We start from the raw sequence: 22,224 nt of genomic DNA on the forward strand, positions 1-22,224 counted from the left end.
GTCCATTCCACATCAGGTGACTCTCAAGCAGTTCAACATGAGGAAGGTATCAGAGTCTACATAAACAAGGACCACTCTCCCAAATCTAGCATCATTCATTGAGGCCTGGGACAGAACATAATGAGTGGTGAAGGTATGAACAAAGAAACAAGTCATAGTCCTGCAAATGTCACTAACGAGTATGTGACCTAAGACAGCAGTCCAGGCTGCTTGAAACTGCTCAATCCTGACCGGTTAAAAGGCTAATGTCCTCCGGAAGTCCAACTTATGGCGTTTTTACTCATCTTTATGAGTGAGGTTTCGGAAAAAAAGGTTAGTAAGTATATAGGCTGATTTGGGTGAAAAGTCAAACACTACTTTAGTGAGAAATGTAGGGTGTGGACACAAACTAACTGTATTTTTATTTAAAAAAATAACGTATTTGCATCCAAAACTGGAAGTTCTGCTGCTCCTGGCCAAAGTAATAGCCACTGGGACTGTCACCTTCTTTGAGACATGAAAAATGGTGCACGTAGCTAAAAGCTTAAAAAGGAGGGGAGGGGGAACTATTAAAACTCCAGTACCAAATTTAGATCCCATGATGGTGTGGGGTCTTTTATAGGAAGGAAGAGCCTATAAGGCTCTAACAGTCATAGGGCTGGAAAAAACAGAGGAGGATGGAATGCTGAGAAAGTTGCCAAATGAACTCAGAGAACTGGCAGAGTTCTTTTTTCCTTTAGGTGAAGCAGGTAAAACAGAATACACTGTATGGGAGCCTGTGAAGGAGAGGTACTTTTCTATTGCGACCACAGAAAACCTCCTCCATTTTCTAAGCTAAGTGTTTATGCTAGTTAAGAGAACATTCTGAACTTCAAGGAAACAGCATCCTGGAGAGTTAGCCACTGAGCAACCAAGAGTCAGTTGTAGGCTGAGAAGGCTGGAATGCAGCATCTGCCCATGGTGCAGCAAAACTATGTCTGAGACCTAAAGAAGAGTTAAGGATTTTCAAAGTGAGAGACTCAAGTGTTTGGAGAACCAATGCCGTTGAGGCCAGTCTGGTGCTATAAAGATTAGAATGTGTGATCCTGTCTGTGTTTGCATATAAAGTTCTTGCTACCAAGAGAATGGGGAGAAAGCACATACAAATTTCACCCTCCAGGAGGAGAAGACGACATTTGTCAATGACCTCAGGCTGTTACCTAATCTCAAACTGAAGAGGCAGCCTGCTCTGTCGGGAGGTGAACAGGTCTATTTCTGGCATTTCCCATGATCTCTGCTGAACGTTCTGCTCAGACGATCTGCCAGACTGTTTTGGACCTCTGGGAAGCAAGCATAATTGCATTCTTAATGCAGAAAGTCCAAAGGTTCAATACCTCTTGGCAAAGGGTTTTGATTTGTCACCTCCCTGCTTGTTCAAATGGAACACAGTAGCAGTGGTGTCCACGATTACTCTACGTTACAGTACAACTTCTGATGTGGGGAAGAAAAATCTGACAGGCCAAGTGGTCAGCTCCAAATTCTCAAACACTGATATGGAGAAAGAGATTCTGGTCAGATCAGAATCTTTGTGTCTGGAGGTTCACTAAGCGAGGTCCCAATATGGGAGATGAAGCATCTGTGATGTCATGGAGGGCACAGATGGGGCAAAGGGAACCCCTTTGCTTACACTGGCAGGGTCTAGCCATCAATCCAGTGACGACAAAACACTTCCTGGTATGGAGAGTCAACATCTCCGCTGGATCATGAGGATAGTGGTAGAACAACTTCAACAACCTCTGCATAACTTTGAGGTGAGATCTTGCATGTTGAAGCACATATGTACAAGCTGCCATATTGCCTAGACGTCTCAGGTAATTCTTTGTTGTTGTATGGGGACAACCCTTTAAGTCCCTGTACAGGTTGACTATCACTGAAACCTGGCCTCAGTGAAATATACTCTCACTGTGATAGTCGAGAACCGCTCCTATGAAATCAGCTCTCTTCACAGGAAGAAGTGATTTGTCCTTGTTGATCAACAGCCCTGAGATGCAGTACAATCACTGCCATGCACTTTGTGAAGACTCGAGGTGCTGACGACAGGCTGAAAGGGAGGACCATAAACTGCTAATGAACATCTACTATAACAAAAACCTTCTGCGACTCTGGTGAATAGTCACACAGAAATAGGCATCCTTTAAAGCAGAGGGCAGACACTGGGGTCTAAGAATGGGATAATAGATTCTAGGATAACCACACAAAACTATCTTTAAATTAGGTCTGTGGTTTCCCCTGGACTTTGGGATGAGAAAATACACTGGAATAGAATCCCATTCCCTGATGTTGAGGAGGTGCTTCCTCTGTGGCCACTTACTGTATCAGAGACTGAACTTCTTGAATTGGAACACTCTCTTGAGAATCATCCCGGAAAAAGGATGTGGATGGTGGGTGGGAAGTGAGAACAGAGGTAAATTGCAGGATACATGCCAGTTCCACCATGCTTAGAACCCACCAGTCTGTTGTAATGTGAGTCCAAGCACTTATGAAGTGGAACAACTTACTCCCAAAGGGAAGGGAAAATCAGAGTGAGTGGTATGCTGGCCTCAACTAAGGAATCAAATAGACTGTTTCAGTGCTACAGACTGTTTGTAGGTAGCAAATGGCAGAGGAGAAGTGAGTCATATGGTCTAGATAGGTCCAGCAGAGGTATCTATTCTATCCTGCAAGATAAGCTGGACTAGAGTGTATATGCCCGAAGACTTTAAGATAGCTGTAGAATCTTTAAGAGAATGCAGAACCTCACCTGTCGTTGAAAATAAATTTGGGCCTTCAAAAGGACAAATCCTCCTTTGTCTATTATGTCGTACTTTGGTTAGAATGCCAGATGATTATAGCTAAGGAGCACCAGGGAGCACCTATCTGGAGCTGACTTAGTTCTAAACTTGGTATCCATCTTCTTGTCTGATTCTGTCAGGGACTTAGCACTCAAAGAAGAGGGCCTCTTCTTGTTAGAAGAGGTTGAAGCGTTCGACTTCTGCTGCTGCTTGTGCGGTAATGGAGACAGAGAATCGTATCTTCTCAACAACACAGAGATGTCACCAAACCTGGCGGTACGCTCAGAGATGGAGTACAGTGTGAACCCCTGTGTACCGACAGCTAGGTGCCAAGGATGGGCACCAAGCTGCCATCATTAGGATGTGTTAATCAAACATCCCTCCAGTTCTTAGTCCTAGTCTTAACCCCCTCCTACAGATAGGGCACTTATGCCTCACATGTCCTTCTCCAGACACTTAAAGCAGCGGGAGTAAGGATCACTGACAGGCACGGATTTGTTACATTCAGAACAGAGCTTAAAACCCATGGTCTTAGACATGCCCCAGTTCAAGCTTAAAGCTCAAACATAATGAAACAAAAATGTTCCTAAAATGAGTACTGCTAACTATAACTAATTACAACAATAAAATCTAGAAACATTTTATCTAAAGGCAAAACGGGAAAGAGGAAACAACAAGGACACATGCTCCAACTACCGACTGCAGGTGGTGAGAAGGAACTGAGGGTGTTCAGGGCAATTCACCTGTTTATGCCCTCGGCTAGCAGCATGGCCAAGCACAGATCTCTGGCTTTGGCACATTGGCTTGCAGATACCTTAAATAGAAGGGACATGTGCAAGCATTCAAATGGTAAACATCCTTCACTCTTTCTGAAATGACTATATGAATAATCAGGCTTGGCAGAATTCAAATTTTAGGATTATATAATTTATAATATCAGGCATGTTTGTATTTTTATCTATTTAAATTTTCACAGCTGTGCAATATTATGGGTTTTAAGCATTTTTTTCTATTTTTCTATTTTCATCTATTTAAATTTTCACAGTTGAGGGAAATGATGAGGGTTCAGTCAATGGGCAGGGGGTCAGACAATGATTATTTAATGACAGCAGATGCTGAGATTCAAAAAGTTAAAACTTTATAACCAATAACACACAAATTGTCCAAATCATATGTCAAAATATACAAAATACATGGCCTGAAATCAAAATCGAATAGGTTCTCAAGCATAATTTTTCTTACTGTGCCTACCTGTAAATTTCAATTCTCCATGGAAATATTTTCGGTTTGTGTGTATATGGTGAAAACAACATTTATCAACATTTACTGAAACAAATCTAATCCTTTCAAGTCTATGTATAATATAACTAGAAGAGAATGAAAAAAAGTGGGAGTACTCCATGCAAAGTCTTTCTTCAACAGCTGGATCTCTGTTCAAATGGTCAGTAGTGAAAGACTTAAAGATGTTAGCATATAAACTATTATTAGGTACCAGAGTTAAAATTCTGCAGGGATGGCATTTCATGATTTTCAAAGTTATTATTTCTATATGCTACTCAACAGGTAACACCGCAGTTGGTCATATTGAAATAGTTTTCTTCACATCTAAAAAACTACATTTGGGGATTGGGGGTAAACGAAAGGTTCTGCCAAAACTAATGGGACTACCCTAATAGTGTTGGTATTGCATGCCATCTCTGCTCTAACCCGAACATGCAACAGATTAAGATCTAATTGTGTAGGGCCTATCTGTTCAGAGCTCATTACAGAGCTGGGTATGATTTTGCAAAGACTAAGTGCACAATGTGACTGCATTTTTTGTGTTGGGCCAAAATCTTAAATTTAATTGCAGGATTTTAAAAATAAATACATATTTTAATAGACTAAAATTACAAATTTCCAGGGCTTTTTTTTATTATAATGTTAAATATCATATGCTAAAATGTCAGTTAAAGTTTTCCTGAAGAGGAAAGTTTTTTCTCAGCAAAAAATGAATAGGAAGAGGGGAGAAATGGGCATGCATTAGGAATCAGTATACCATCTCCCAGAGGGCAGAATATAAAACAGCCTGTCAAGTAATCAAAGATAACCAAAGAGATGTGTTAAATCCCTGATGGTTTTTTCCGTTCAGCATCAGGTGAATCCAAGTTATTTTACCACCTGACAGAGCTTCCTCATTCTATGAATTCCCAGTTTCTCTCTCCAGATCAGCATTACCACCACTCAATCGCTTGACAACTTGGTTGTTGGGAGAGACGTCCATTGATGTGCATTATCTAAAGCAGTGGACCCTAAATGGTGGGTTGTGACCCATCAGTGGGTCACATGAAGGTTCTAGATGGTTTGTGGGCCCAGTCTGGAGGGGAGGCCTGAGGGAGGGGAGGCAGGGGTAAGAGAAGGTTGGAGACCAACCCCACCTCACACACACACCACGCTGGGCTGGGCCTGGCTCCCCACTGTGAGCTGCAGTGCCATTCACTTGAAAATGGGCTGAAGGCGCAGCCAGGCCAAACCTGCAGTGACACTATGACCCCTTGCGCCAAGTTGCAATGCCCTGACTGGGGAACCAGGCCCAGCCCTGTGGAAGAGGAGCTGCCGTTGTACGCTAAGTGCGGAGGGCGCTCATTCTCCAAGCCCTCCACACACCCTGCCTCTGCTCTGCACCAAGCTGGGATTCAGGTTGCAGTGCTAGGTTAGAGGGTGCTGTTCGGGAACCACTAATCTTAAAGCTGGCTTAACCATTCACATCATAGCTATTTTATTTATTTTAAATAATGAGTAATAGTAATAAATTGTACTGCTGATGGAAAAGAGGTTATTAGCAGCACTAGAATTGCTGTGTCATCTGGCAAGGCAGATACAGTTTGATGAATCTAAAACTGTAAATGTTCATTTTTAATTCAAAAGAAAGGGTCACAATAAATGGCTACATGAATGTAACTAATCACCATGTTGCACTGTTTTAATATTTTTTTCCTGTACACTGAATGATATAGGGTCAATTCTGGAATTTATGGACAATGATTTGGTAGGTGAGAAATGAAACATCTTAGTATTAACTTTAGAAAGACCAAATTGCCTGGAACCAAGGGGTACAAAAGAGACAAAAAAGTCCATCTTTGACACACAAAGAAGTTTAAAATTAAGGGGCCTAAATTCTCTCTCACAAGTGATTACGTACTCCATTAAAGCACAAAAATGAAAACCCAAGACTGACTTAAAGGACAAATGTACTATGACCCAGTTTGGCATACGTTGTTTTTATTCATACAGGAAAGGAACAGAGCCAGAAAATAATATATACCACAGAAGATAACACTATGAGCTAAATTCTGTTTTCATGTCAAAGGGTTGGAGGTATGAAGAGAAATTGGCCCACGAAGTCCAATTACTCTCATCAATATTTTGTCAGAACACAAAACAATTTTTATTATTATTTGTCTTAGTCCTGGTTTTTAAATCATTAAAATGTCCTTCATATTTAAAAAAGAAGTGCTAATTTTTCCCTCCAAGGCTTAACCTTATGTATTTTTGTTTTGTTTTTCTGAACAAATGGATAAAGAGAAGGAAAAAATTGCTTCTCTCTTCCAGGTTTTCAAATCGATACATTTAGTAATTTTTTAAATATATTTATATATATTTATTTTAACAGAGGAATCCATAAATGTAAGAGGAAGGGAAGAGAAGCTGTAAAGTCATCTATAATATTGAGATAGCTTACCTTTTTTCCTCCCGTTACAAACTGTTTGCTGTGGGATCTTACAAACTGAGGGTGGACAGCAACAATCTGTGTTTAAAGCGGGAGAAAAAGTATAATTGCTGAAGTATTTGTTTATCTGTTAAATTGCGACATAGATGCTGTATCAACTGTCACACTATGCAACCTTTGCCCATTATGGACTGTTACAGATGTACATCTTTTACTAGGTAGAGAGATGAAAAATGTATTTGCATTAAGATGCCATGGAAGCTCCCAAGTGGCCAAAACTCAGTATTGCTGGAAAAATGTTATCACGGTTCTCTTCCATAAAACAAAATCTTACACCAAAAGAACTGCCCTCTTTCCCGCCAAGAAAAAGCCACCTGGTTCTTCACGCAACCCTACTGTTGCAGTTCTCTGACAGCCAATTTGTCTGTGATACGAGGAGCATAACTGAGGTTTTCCCTTACTACAGAGGGCATCATCATTGGGACACCATCACCCACCACTTGATCCCAGGATAGATTTAAGATACTAATCAATTCAAAAATATTGACCTAGCACTTATCAGAACCATCAAAATTTATAATCGCAGATCTACACAGAGAAATAGGTTAAGACAGGAAACAACTGAAACCTGACAATTTCCCCCCTCACGCTTTGCTTTTTGTATTTTAAAAAAGGCAATAATACTCTAGATTGTACAAAATCTAGAACAGCTTTTCCCCAACCTAACCAGCTCAAAAGCTTTTGGACTGGAACAGATGACTATTTTCTAGCGATTTAAATAATATTAAGGGAAAGAACTAGTATTTTTTAAGCAACAGAATCAGTGTGACCCTTGTTTTATTAAAAGCACCAATAATGTACTTGTTAAGGATTAAATAAGTACTTACTTTAATAGGACAGTCAAATGTTTCATGAAATTCTTCTCCTGAATACAATCCAAATACCTGCACCTAAAGAGACAGTTAGAATCAAATCACGTAATAATCACTCTGACAAACACTGAGAGGTGAATGAAAACGCTAATGCCTAACATGATTAAAACAATGCAGTACACTTAACAATTCAGAATTATCTGAAACTTCCTTGGATTCCATTAAGTTTCTCCTATGAACCTAAACAGTACCAGAGTGCTTCTTTGCAATTAGGTTTTACAAGCACCACAAGAAATAAGAGTTCTTTTTGCTTTAGGCTGATCACTTCTGTTAAAACAGATACTAATTTAATAGATATGAAAAGCATTCACATATACTTAATAAAACTCAATGGAACATATATTAAAAGCTTTTTTTTTCCCTGAAAAGCTAAGTGCCTTTTTTTTTTTTTTTTTTAAGGTTAATACATTTCAGCTTCAGAGATGCTTCTTAGAATCCTTCAAGTCTCCAAAAATCTCCTCTGGACTATAAAGCAAAACTAGCATGAAATCTAAGGCCTAGTGTACACGATAGAGTTAGGTTGACATAAGGCAACTTACATCAACCTAACTCTGTAAGCGTATACACTACAATGTTGCTGCACACTACACCAACCTAATAACTCCACATCTGCAAGAGACACAGCACTTAGGTCGATGTAATTAGGTCAACACAGTACCTGTGTAGACATTGCATTGCTTACATTGACTGCTACGGCCTTTAACAGCCCGAGCTGTCAGCTCTGCCATCCTGGACAGCCCGGCTCTGGCGGTCATCCTGGGGCGACAGCTCCAGTGGTCAGTCCTGGGTGGCAGGGCTCCAGTTCAGAGCTTGGGCTGTCAGCCCCCAAAATGCCCCACTGAAGTTGGTGGAAGTGCTCCTGGTGAGGACGCACACCACCAGCAGGAGGAGGGTAGTGTGAACACGAACAGCCGATTTAATTACTGTGGTGGCTGTAGGTCAATCAAACTTAAGTCAACTTAATTGTGTAGTGTAGACATGCCCTAAACACCACAATTTTAATGGCCTTTCCTAAAAGCATCTAGCAGTACTATGTTTTTTCTCCTTACACTTAGGAATTCCTTCTGTGAAAAGGTCCCTCTCCTCTTCTAGTGAGTTGAAGTAACTGTTGGTAAATGCTATTTAATAGTCACCTCTGCAGTTGCAACTATATACAATAATGTTCTCCTTCAATTAGAGCCAAGCACACTACATACAGCTACAGCAAACAAAACTATATTAATGACAGTAAAGATGTTTAATAGGTTTTAAGAACAGAAAAATGTTTTCTTTTCTTTAAAGAACAGATGAGAATAATCGAAGCCATGAATGCAACAGAAATTATTTTTGCAATGAAGAAGATAAATCTTCTATCTTTCTGTTTTGTTCTATCTAAATAATGGTGTCAATGATCATGTGAATGAAAGGTGAAAAATGTTCCTGGAGAAATGTGGATAAAGACAACACAAAATGGTATGAATGGAAAATGAAAACATTATCTTAAGTCCTTGTAAGTGGTACTACCCCGGCCTGGCTAGAGAAAGAGGAGAAGGGTGCACATGTACTTGGGGATACTTATTTCGGCTCTGTAGATTTGGGGGCCAGAAGCTGTAACAGACTCTCCTCCCTGCTTCTAGCAAGCATCATACACACTTTAGACCCCCATACATTTCAAGTGGAGGGATGAAGGAGATGCTCAGGACACATATGCCAACAACAGAATGAGTCTTTGAGCCCTCCAGTAAAAATATATTTACCAGTATGTTCAAGAGATGCTCTTCTGGACCATGGCATTTTCTTATACACTGTTTGTGCTAATTAACTCAGTCCAAGTTTATTTAGCTCAGGGTGTGGTTATCTTGTAAACAAGGAGCAAACAACAGTAATATTTAACAATCACTGTGTAGGCAAAGGAGCAGCAACAGTGTACATACAGACTTAGACATCAGACCCTAGTTTTCCAAGACACACAACCCTATCAACAGATTTTATTCTGCATGTTCAAGGAAATGGACTCAATTATCTCACTGGCTTTTTCATTTCTGTCTTTTATGACTGTAGTTGCCCCTTAGGAATCTTTCAGAAAAAAGTAACAGGATCTTTAGAATAAAGCTGGACAGCCACCAGTGACAAGCCAAAGGAACTTTAGTTCCATATGTCTCCAGGAATATCTGCTCATGCTACGAGACAACACTAAGAGCTAGAGTTGTGATTCCCCCGCTCCTGTACACACACTTGAGCTAGCTCTCATCAAGACAGCATGAATATAAATAAACAGCACAGCTACAATAGCACAGTCAGCAGCAGCAGAGGCATGGCTGAGCCATGCAGAGTACATATCCACCGATTTCAGGGGAGGTTGTACTTGACACAGCTTAGTCGTGCCTGTGCTCTGCTACCTGTGCTACTGCGGCTATGCTGCTATTTATACTTGCACTAGCTCAATGAGAGCAAGCGTAAGCATATGTACACGAGCAGGGGAATCACACCCCTTGCTTGTAGTGCAAACATAGACTTAAAGAATGTTTTACACACTAACTGGGGCCAAGATACTGCTCCGGAGGCTTGGACGTTATTTGGAGACAGAGAGAAGCACCATAAGTCTGCGATGATGGAAGTCAGCCAATGAACTGTACAGACCAGTGGTGCGCAAACTTTTCCTGTTACGCTCCCCCTCACCAGTGTCCACGCCCTCAAACCATTACTGTATAGCCAAGGCTTCCTCGGCAGAGGAGCTTGGCCTGAAGGCAGAGCTGGGGATGGAGAGGGAATGATGGCAGAGCTGGCCTGGGGGCGGAGCAGAGGGCAGAGTGGAGCTGAGGCTATGGCCAGAGCTGGGATGGGGGCACAGCGGGGTTGTGGCTGGGCACAGAGCAGGACTGGGTGGCACTCCCTCCCGCCCCCTGTGGGGGTTGGCCTAGGCCCTGCTGCGCAACCCCCCCACAACATTCCTCCATGCCCCCTAGGGGATGTGCCCGACAGTTTGGGGGCCACTGGTAGAGACGAATGGGTGATATTCAAATTGAGATTGACTCTACACCTACAATAATCTTTGGGGATGGAGGTTATTTTGGGGGTGGGAGGGTAATTTTGGTCAATTGGCATAGCACCTCAGTTTCAACAGAATAAACAAAATAATCAGATGCAGGCAGAGGAAGGGAAGGAGACCAAGGAGAATGGAGGAAAGATAAGAGGTTTAAACATAAGAATCTCTTACCCATCTGACAAATCAGCCTGTATATTTCTTTAAAAAAGAACCACACACCACCATGCTTCTTAAATGAATTAAAACCGAATAACCAAAATTAACATCAGCAGTAGCTGCTAGAATGATAACAGCTCCAATAAATATGTAGCACTGTGTTGCCCATGCACACAGTGATACATGTTTTCAACATTTATATTTTTTCAGAATTTGGAAGTAAAATGGATCCAGTCAACTAAAGGGAAAATAACCCCACATTATAAAACGTATATTATGTTTACTCAGGGGACCCTACAGATCAGTTTATTACTCCTTAATGTCTTTTATTCTACAAAGAGAAAGTGATTCTTTTCAAATTACAAAGCTATATTGGATTTATCCAGTTCTACCTTCTGTCTCCACTCAGTTTATCACATTTTTAGGTAGTCTAAAAGGCATCCCACAATGGGAGACCATTATGTTTCACAAAGCCTCTGTATCTGATTTTATAGACACACAGTATCTCTATATCTGATTTTAGACTCACTTTCTGGGCCGTAAGTATCCCAATACATGGTCCCTTATACTTAAATGGGTAAAAAGGACTAGATTGACAATCCAGTGCTTCCAGACGTAGTTGTTCAGTTGGTTTATGTCTGGGTTTCAAGTCTAAGACTCTAGCTCTAGAATGCTCACTGATACCAGGTCAGGTGGGCCTGGAAATATTTCATTGCTCTCCTCTGACTTCTATGACTAACTCAGGGCCAGTGCCCTTCCTCAGTCACAAAGGCTGGCCCAATGCCAGGTTGAGGGTGGAAGAAGTAAAGAAGGAAAAATGGTGAAGAAAAATAAAGTATATAATTTAGAGGAATACAGAAGCGACAGAGCAGCTCATCTCAGTCTTCCCTCAGAAAATGAATCATACTCCTCTACTCTGTGCAGATTGACTCATGTCTGGGGAAAATACATTCTTCACATTATGCAAAATCTTTACCAGGGACTGCCTATAAGACTATCCCTGTTCATTAATTAATAAAGAATACTTGAGGCACTGTAGCTGGTTCAAAATCTAGAGAGATTCTGTAGCTGGTTCAAAATCCATAGATATTGTTCTTTGTTGCATTTTCTTTTATAGCTGAAGCTGATTCAACAGAATCAAATTTTTTGGTAAATATGTTTATTGATTTTATCATCTGCATATATGTTTTGTACCTACAAAATTAGCAGTCGGGAGGAGATGGAGCTCTCTAAGTACTTCCTAGCCAGGTCTCCTGTAAAGATTAGTGCTATGGGAAACTAGCTGAAGTTTGGCTGACTGAGGAAACTAAGACTCAGGAAAACTAAGATGTATTTCCAGTTCTGCTACAGACTTCCTATGTGTCCTTGGGCAAGTCACTTTCTCTCTCTGTGCTTCAATTCCCCATATGTGAAATAGAGAAAACAATGATAATAATTATTGTTAATTGTTATTGGGATAGTGCATAGGAGCCCCAGCGATGGACCAGGCTTTTCCATTATGACAAGCATTGTACAAACAAGTAACAAAAAGAAACACCTTGCCTCAAAAAGCTTATTATCTAAGTAAAAGACAAGGCGGACACCCCTTTGTCTGTCTTGTCTACTTAGCTATGATCCTGTAAACACTGTAAAATTTTGCACAGTGATAGTCATCCCATTGAAGTCAATGAAACGACTCATAGTGTGTAAAGTTAAGCATGTGTCTAAGCCTTTGTAGGATCAGGAACTTAGATAGCAAAGCCTTCTGGGGAGGGACTATTTTCTGCTACATGTATGAGCAGCACCTAACTTTGGTTGAGGATTCTAAAAGCTACTGTCATAAAAATAAAATATTAATAAGAGTTGTAGTTGTATTTTTCATACTGCCCCACTGCTGAGGGACAAGAGTAGTGTTAAGTAAAATGGTGAAAAAGAGGCAAAGCAAGTTGCATAGATTGTCCATGGTTTGATTCATTTTTTTCCTGTGCACATTGCACTATTCACCCTATTGTTCTTTGGATTCCTTTATAGATCAATAACTCTTCTGGGGACAAGCTCAAAAACTTTTGACTTCTGAAGCTTCCTAACTTTGGAAGTCTCCAGATGGACATCTCAATGCTCAATGTGGGGAAATATAATGTTCCTGGTCTTCAAGAAGAAAAGTGCTCGATATAGCACGCATATTTCAACACTTAACTAGAAATGTGCCAGAAGCAGAACTGGATTGTGAGACAGAGGCTTATACTGTCTTTTATGTATTGCATAATTGTATCTGCCAATGAGCATTTGGAGTCACAGGAACAAAAGCTTGACCTAGATTCCTGGTTAAAACATAATTCATTTTCCAAAGTAATAAACATTTTCTAAATAAAGCCATGTCTTACAATGCACATTAGAAAATAATTATTTACCGAATATTTGGACTATAGTATGTGCATTTCTGCAGATTCCTAAAAAAAAAATTTAATTTATAATTATTCAAATTAATTTAGTGAACCACATTTGTATGATTTGAGGCCGCATTCTGTTATATTCTTATTTCAACTCTAATCCACAGACATCACAGGAGTCCTTACAAAGATGTATTATTTTTTCTTTTCAAAAACATTCAAACCCAACAATACTACTGCAACATATATGATTACCTTTAAACAATTACTGATCCTTCCATTATCTTGCTAAGATTACATCACCCTTGCTGAGTTTCTCACAGGCTGTAAAATTCCACAGCCCTTTTTGATAGGCACTAGTATCCCAATTACTGGGTCAAGATACTAACATCAAGATATCTTTGAGAAACACTAGGCTTGGATATATAAACTGGCTCCATGCATGAGAAGCAAAACTCATTTTTTTAAAGTAAATAGAAATTAAATGGGTTTGTTTCCTCTTTTTTCTATCACAAGAGCCAACATTAGTTTTAATTTACTGATCCTTAATGGATCAGTGGATTAGGACCACCAAGCCCTGCCAAATTAGATTAGGGAAAACCATGTTATACTCAGTAAGTGAGACAGATATTAAGAACTGATTTTTAATGCACCGTGTCTACTAGCAATATTATTTTCAAGAAGTTTAAATACACCATGTGCATTAGAATTTTATCACTGCAAACCAACATTAGAAGAGACTGCCACTGACTTAAAACACCAAAAAAAGAGATTCTTATAAGTGGAAAATCAATCACTAAAACCACTAAATGTCACAGCTCAACATTCCAGGGAAGCAATGATAATTGTTAGTTATACACTGTACGAATGATATATGTCCACAGTCTAGGAAGTAGGTGCCAGTTTTTTAGGACTGTACATATATTGATTTTGCATTTATTTAATGTGGCCATTGTAAGACACTTTATTCTTCTGATAAACTATGATTGCTTATCAAAAGATTCTATAATTCAAGAGAAACATTCATAACGTGTGAAAATGAAAACTAGCAGCCCACAGAAATCATGCCACAAAATCCAATTTTGTGGATTTATAGCAGAAAGGCATTAAACTACTGTCTTGCAGGAGCAGCAGACTAGTCACTGAAGTATAACTGGCACAGCAGTAATGATTAAGGTGACATGTCCTCCTGCAACAGCTGTTAATCAGCTTAATACCAGTTACATTATTGACATTCTTGTAATTACTTTTCCTAAGGCACATTTGTGCAAAATATATTTGACTTTAATTATGCGTATTCATAGGTGAGCCCAATTCCTGAAATGGAAGATCAAATTACTTCTAACACGGGTATTTACTGCACAGATATCATGCGGACCCAAAGTTTAGTATACAAACACTGCTGGTGCCTCTTTAAATATGTAAGTGGTTTAGTTGTACCTTGCCATCTTCCGAGCATATGCCCATATGTTCTCCACTTTCATCCAGGCTGATCTGATTTATCTTCACTGGGCTCTATAAAAAGAACATGTAAACTTTAAAAAAAGTTTTTTTTTTTTTTAAACATGTAAACTTTAAGAAAAAGTTGCATAAATGATCAAATACCTTTCTCCCTCCTCCCCCCCAAGAATTTAAGCAATAAAATCTCTCTAGTGTTTTAGCTACATGAGTTCAAGGAAAAAAAAAAAAAAAAAAAGGTCTTTCTATACCAGCGCTAAAATACATCTTTGTTTCTAGCCTTGTGCCTAACCCAGAAACCTGACATTTTTCCTAATTACCTACTGCAGGGACTTGGAGATGTATGTAAAATGCCATACCTGTACGATTCATAGTTTTGAACCTGTATAACACACTCATTATGAGTCTCTCTTGGCATCGAGCACATTTTTAAGAACACGTTGAAGAATGTTACATCGTAAGACTTTTCAGTTGTTCTAGTTTGGTCCATGGTGATGATAGCAATTATTTTCTCCCTACAAATCTCCGTTCTAACTTTTTTCAGTTCTACCTTTCACATGATCTTCAAAAGAAGGTATTTAAGCAAAACACCACAAAACTACATAACCTAAACCTTGTCATTACCAAATAATTTCGGAAGAGGCCCTCACGATTAAATCATTTATGGTGATTTTATCTTCATGTTATTTGCGATAGAACAAAATGGTTGTCTGCAGCCCCTGAGATTACACAGCTCCACTTTGTATGTAATTTAAGAGAAGCATCTGCCCTTCCCTTCAGGAGTACTCATTACATCATTTGAGTACAAATATTTAACACCATACATATGCTCCAGAGTATTTCAATCCAACAAGTAAAAGCACATCTGACTATACTCAAGTACCCCTCTACCCCGATATAACGCGACCCGATATAACACGAATTCGGATATAATGCAGTAAAGCAGTAATCTGGGGGCGGGGCTGCGCACTCCAGCAAATCAAAGCAAATTCGATATCACGCGGTTTCACCTTTAACGCGGTAAGATTTTTTGGCTCCCGAGGACTGCATTATATCGGGGTAGAGGTGTACGTAAAACTTGCTTGTGCACTATGCCAATCACAATCCCATGTACTGCCAAAATTACAAATAAAACAAATGTCTCATTTCTTCTCTTGTCACTTAAGGATCTTCACCTATCATTTTCAAGATCCCTTACATGTTTTAAAAGACTTTGCAAAATTGTCATGAAAATTTAAAATAGCCCAAACACAAAATACACTCACTGAAACACTTACTATAATGCTGAAATTGATGTAAAAATGAATTGTATATTGTACTCATGGAAAAAACAAACAAACTACCTCTTAGCAGTGTGTACACTAGATAAGGGAACCACCTGCAATTGCACTACCAGGATAGCAGTAATGTAGTGTGTCTAATGCCAGTCATGCTATTTCAGACAGAGTGTTGTTGTGTGTCCACACTTGCTGTTATAATTACACTGTCTTATATCACAGTTCCTGGCTCAGCAGTCTACAGGAGATATCTTAAGGACTTCTGGGAGCCTTTGGGAAGCTTAAAGGAATTATGAGGAAAAGGAATCAAACTCTGGGACATTCACTTCACTGCCCCATCCCCAATTCTCCATCATTACCTTGGAAAGCACCTGCACAGACTATTTCTGGTTAGGTCAGCATTCCTATTGTAGGCTGCTCTAAGTAACCGCCTCAGATTCAATAACTTATCTATCCAGCTATGCATAGGTTGCTGCAAGCCCCTCTGCCTTCTCACTCCTGTGTGCATAGAAGACTCGACCTTTGGTTTCATATATGTTCTGCAAAATAATACAGGCAAGTATCCTAATTGCTACATTAATCGCTAACATGGTCATTCAAGGAGAGTCATCTCCACTGTCAGCTCAGTCTCCCAGAAATTTCATCACTATTCTGCATCTGCTGAGTATAGACTTGAATCATTATCTCTCTAGATTTATGTACTCTGTGAATGGTTTCATTAAGGGATATGCAATGATTCACAATGGGGATAAACACACCATTAATGTCAATGTTGTCAGGTGAGATCAGAGTCGCTTACTGCCTCAGTTTTCAAAAACTCTCGCATTATGCCCTTTGCCTGCCTACCTTATGTACATGTCCACCAGCCATTTTGACCTGTGAAGGCCCACATACCCATCTTTGAGGAGCATCCATTTCTATTAATATACAACTGGGCTAGGGATGGGAGGGGATACAGAATGGACACATGGGTTCCATCAACAGCTCCAGCTAAATTCAAGAATCCCAGCTGTTTCAAAACCCTGAATGATCTCTGGCACACTGGCCACCTTGAACACATCCTCCTGCAGCACACAATATATTGCCATACAAACTTCCACCACATCACTCCCCATGGGCTTCCTAAACCCAAACTAGTGCTCAAATCAATGGGCAACTATTCCAGGGAGCCAACTACTACTGGGCAAACTGATACTCTTTTCCACAGGGAGCTGCGCTCTTACTCTGGTAGATAGCCCCAGCATTCCCGTGCCAACCTCAGCACACAAAAAAAAGTCTCCTTTATCTTACATTATGCAGCCAATACCACTCATCGCAGGTCTCGATAACAACTTGGTCCTACCAGTGCTGTTGTGGTCCAGGCCCTAAGCAGTAGTCCAGCTGATGAAAGTTATCCTCAAACATCACACATAACTGATTGTCCCAGGTGTGGGGAGTGCAGAACCACTGCAGCAATCCTGTCAACTGCTGGCCTTGGTCTTTAGCATCTTCACCAGTAGTGTAGGAACATCCTCTCCTCTCTTAACTCAGCCATGAGACTGCTTTTCTAAACTTCTCTTGCTCAGCTAACAGCAAGAGGAGAGCAGTCATCTTTTCCTCTGTTTAAAGACAAGGCCTAAGAAATGCCACTTCAGGCCTCCTCCATGTTCTGTGCTACCCAGAAACATCTCTGGCTTTTTGGAAATAGAAATTGAAGATTCAGTCCAGTGTGTTATGAAAGGGGCACATTTTCTGTCCTGAACTGGACCTACTGTTGTTATTGGCACAGCTTTCCTACAAAGAACCTTCAATCCCCTTATTTCTTTGATGTTAGAATACCCACCTTGGCCATTGCCAGGCACCTAGTCATAGCCTAAATTGTAATGAATGAATTCAGCTGTCCCAGTATCCCCTCATCTTTCTACATGGCCAACTGTGCCCGCTTGTCAGTCTCATGACAGCTGCCACCACATGGCCTTCTCTTGGACATGCCACCAACAGATTCAAAGGCATCTGACTGTGAAAACAGCACATGATTGAACATTACAGTGTGCACAGCACTATTTGTACAGGTATGAATCTTTCTGCAGTGGAGTCCAGAAAACAGACCAGATATGTTACATAAGCAGTGACAAGCGCATTGTGGTAAGGAAACTATTCTCTGCATAGCTGCAGCATCAGCAATTTCCACCCACATGAGCATGGCACTGGTAGAATATGGTACGGTGGAGTATCACACGATAATTAGCTTTGCTCAAAGCAAACTGGTAGCTAAAACACTTGTGACACATTTGGGTGGATGCAAGGCATGCTTAGAGGGCACCAAATAGATAGTTAGCAAGCCAAATATCTTTAACGTAAGGGCCTGGTGTGAGTAGAAGTTTGCAAGGTTACTTTGCCAGCATTTGGACTCTTCTTTCACTTAGCAATGTTCTCCACATCTTCACATTTTTACACTGTGCTTTGGAGCCATTAGCATTTTAATATAAAAGTAAGGTTATAGTTAAATATGTTATTGTGTAAAACCAGCATCTTATTACTCAACATGCCTGCTCTGTGTGTGTGTGTGTGTGTCTTTTATTCTCAGTTTGCTTTCATGACAAAAAAAGTTATTGTTGTTATTTGCACTACAGAGAGACTACAGCTACAGAAGATCAAAGTGGATATAATCAAAATCAGATATACTTGCTGCTTGTCAACCAAACTGGCAGCTAAGTTTCAACTGCAAAGACATTATAACCAGCGATGATGCACAAAAGAGAAAGAATGTGGACTGATTTTTTCGAAGCTCAAGTTAAATTTGTGGTGCCGGCCATTGGAAAATTCTCCTTACTTGTAATCTCAACAACTGTAACCTGGAGGTCAGTGAGCGGTGATAAACACGGAACCTCAAAATATTGTATTCTTTTTAAATAGTCATGTTTGACTATTAAATACACTTCTTAAAATAAAGAATTACCCATGAGTTTAAAAGAAATGATATCCTATACAAAACACAAGGAACTTGAGAGTCCAGAACCAAATAATAATCGAGGCTGCAATTGCCAAAGCTATGTTCTACTTGTCAACCGTCCAAAACTTACCTAGAGTTAACTAACACTTCTTCAATTCAGACTAAATAGCAAAAGGCTACATATATTATCTAAACTGATGCACTTCTAAAAGTGACTCCAACTCATCTTTTTTTAAAATCAGAAGCCTTATAAACTGTATTAATGTACCAACCAACCAAGGCTCAGTTTGCATTTAGCCATATTCACATTCTGTCAACAGTTTGTAGAGAATGTTGGTTTTTCAGCAAACAAGAAATGCACAAAGAAGTCATACATTTCCCCCCTCTTAGTCCTAAGTTTCTTCATTACATTTTATAGTGGAGTAAAAAAAGTCACATATGTAAAAGACCAGGAAATAAAATAAAAACACTATATGCACATGTCTTTATTTACTCAGCCATCACCACACAGGTACAGCTGCATTCCTTTATTTGTTTAAGCTTGATATCAACTGGTGCATGCAACAGTTTTACTGGTCTGGCATTAATGACAGGTTTTTAAAGTAGAAAGGGAACAAATTTCCTATATAGAATCTGTCACTTTTACGCAACATAAAGGTTAAAGAGGAGGAGCTAGTCAATGGTAGGAAATAGACATTTATTCGCTAGCTCATTAAAATGTGAAAGAAAGATTAGACTACTCAGTGGAATCTGCGGTATTTTTTTTAAGTGGATGGATTTCAAAGGAGAAGAAAATTAAACTAGTAATCTATGAGCTGCTTCTTATTTTTATAAATCCAAACATTATAAGCAATGGAAGCAAGGTTCAAATCCAAAAATTTGTAATACCAATATTATTCAGTGAATAGTAATGGTGATGCTCGGGCCCTACACCGCAAACATACTGGGCACAATATTTTGAAGTATGACAGATAATAAGTGTTTGCAGAATCAGGTCCTTAGGTTGTAAACTCTTTGGTACAGGAACCATGAAACACCATGCGTACTTATGGTACTATATAAATGATGTTAAACCAAATATTTAAAAACATGGAACAAAAGCAGTGTGCTTTAACTCTGGCAGGAAGGAGGATCCACTCCAGTTATGAAGGACTTGACTAAAATGATTAATCTCAGAACAAAATCAGAATTTCATAAAGAAAGTGTGCTAGTTGCCGTGCAGGAAGGGGAAGTGTCTTCAGCTGAATTTCCATTAGCTGCAGTTTTCTTTCTGATGGAGACATGTTTGGAATGCTGGACAAGGTAAGTAAGTTTGACTGTTCAAAATCAATAATGCCAGGCTGACACTATGGAACAAAAAAAATGTTACCTTAATGGGAAAAAAAAGTTTAGGGAAAGGAAAAAAAGATCAGTGGGCATCTTCTATATAATACAGGCTTTTGCAAAACCCTAAATTTGAAGGAAAGGAAGTCAAGTAACTGCCAACAAATGCTCCTCATGTGATAATCAATTACCTAATGTAAAATGCCTGAAATAAACACACTTAGTATGGATTATGTCAGCTCTTCAATTAGGAACAAATTCACGGCCATTCAGAAAGCCTCTTTTAATTGTGTTCTTTGTGGCAACTCCTTCTCCCTTGACACTCATCATCATCCCACCTTATACTATCAATCCCCCAATGGTGAACCTGAGAAATCAATCTGCTAATGTATAATTTGTAAAGCTCCTCTGACTAACAAATGGATAATTGATTCTTTCACAAATGCTGCATCCCCATGGATATGAAGTGGAATGAATAAAAAAACATAAGACTGGCTTTCACTTGAATTCTGTGAGACATGCAATATTTACAAGCGAGAATCTAAACGTTTTAATAGTTGTCTGTGACTTCATGCATTTTAGCCACGGGTAGTGAGCAAGCAATACACACATTATGGGTGTGAAAAGCAATCTAGTGTTCGATCATACTTATGGTAAAGTAAAATGAGCTTTAAGAGGCTCCCATTGATAATACACCAGATAAGCAGCATTTCCTTTCAGTCTTTAAAAAGACTTTTCTTAAGCCATTCATAGCTTAACAAAAATACAACCTAACCCAAGGTTCAGTACCATATAAACACTTCCAAAAGAAAAGTATTCATAGTTCTTTCTGCAATGCAAGATGATTATCATTTCTGGGTCCAAGCATCAACTACAATGCTAGCACAAGACCATTAAACAGGCGAGAAAAAAAAACCCCAAAATTGTCAGTTCCTGTATCCAAAGCCAGCCCTCAACTAGTTGCTGAGATTTAATCTTCAAAAACAAAATCAATTTGTCTACTGCTGGTGCCTTTTGATTATTATAATTGTTTATATCTGTGCCCATACCATGGCATTAGGAGGCATATATAATACCAAATATGCATACATTTCCTGCAATTTACAGAAATCCTAATTCTCAACCTGGTAACCGCCAGCCCACTTTCACACTATAAGCTCTTTGGGATAGCAACCATTATTGATTATGTGTTGTAATAGTTTCCAAACTTGGTTGAGGCCTGTAGGCACTAGCGCAATGTAAATGATTAATGAGGAACCCCTCCCCCCCGCCCCAAAATGCCTCTGTAGTTATGATGCCATCAAGCAAAGGCCTGTCCAGAAATACAAACCTTGTGCACTGTGCAGGATGAAAAAGCTAGCTCTGGCAGGGCATTTCATGGTACTGCCTTGGTTTCCCCATTCACAAAGGAGACTGATATGCACTTCAACTAGTGCATTGTAAAGATTAGTTAGTTCATGCCTGTAAGCAGCTTAAACATAAATATAGCTGCGTAAATTCTCTCTACTGGCACATTTTGACAAAATTACGTAACCTCAATGGGGAGTGACGGAAGGAATTGTGTGCAAGTGATGGTGGAGGAGAAAAGGGAGGAAATCTGGACGACTCTCTCACCATTCCAAGAAATAGACCAACCACCCCGTGTGTTAAAGTGAGAAACAATGTTTTTCCCCACCAGATCAGTATTTAATCCCAGAGTCTGGAATGTTGTCAACTATTTTTAAGTAAGTTGAGCTGAACCCAAAGATGTACTCCTATCACCCAAATGTCTTGTACTGAAAAACTTGTGTTAGAAGAAGAAGAAAAATCCGAAGCCATGCATTTTATATACCCACACTGAAGTCTTGATGCACTGGGCTATCTAGAGCAAATCTTACATAGCTAGAGTGTCATTGACTTCTGTGACTCTGCACAGGAACAAGCAACCACACTGGTGAATCCTGATGCCACGTCAGGGCTTGAGTATAATTTACAGCAAAGGGAGAACCTTGCATTCAATCAATAAATCAATCGATTGATAGAATCTGAGAAACTTCATGCTGTGGCATGAACTTTGAAATATGAGGATTACAAATATAAGCAGTTCTTCACTGGTAGAAAGTAGTATGTTGAATTTTTCAGATTCAAATTTTAATCTGAAATAAATTTATTAAACCCATATCCAATAATTATTCTAATGAAAAAAATTCATTAATAATTGGTATTAAGGTATTGTAAAAAAGTGAGAATATTTGCTCAAGTGCATTTCTTGTAA

At 39.5% G+C, this 22,224-nt stretch overlaps 1 protein-coding gene across 1 annotated transcript in view; it reads right to left on the reverse strand.

Annotated features, from left to right (window-relative positions):
- The window catches only part of VPS41 (VPS41 subunit of HOPS complex), a gene marked incomplete in the record, with an annotated part of 141,700 nt that overhangs the window by 74,501 nt on the left and 44,975 nt on the right, over nt 1-22,224 (reverse strand). Inside the window, 3 exon segments of the mRNA XM_034761231.1 lie at nt 6,511-6,576; nt 7,386-7,448; nt 14,421-14,495. Coding sequence (XP_034617122.1) covers nt 6,511-6,576; nt 7,386-7,448; nt 14,421-14,495 — 204 coding nt within the window.

This window comes from Trachemys scripta, chromosome 2, assembly GCF_013100865.1.
Source record: "Trachemys scripta elegans isolate TJP31775 chromosome 2, CAS_Tse_1.0, whole genome shotgun sequence".
Lineage (NCBI taxonomy): Eukaryota > Metazoa > Chordata > Testudines > Emydidae > Trachemys > Trachemys scripta.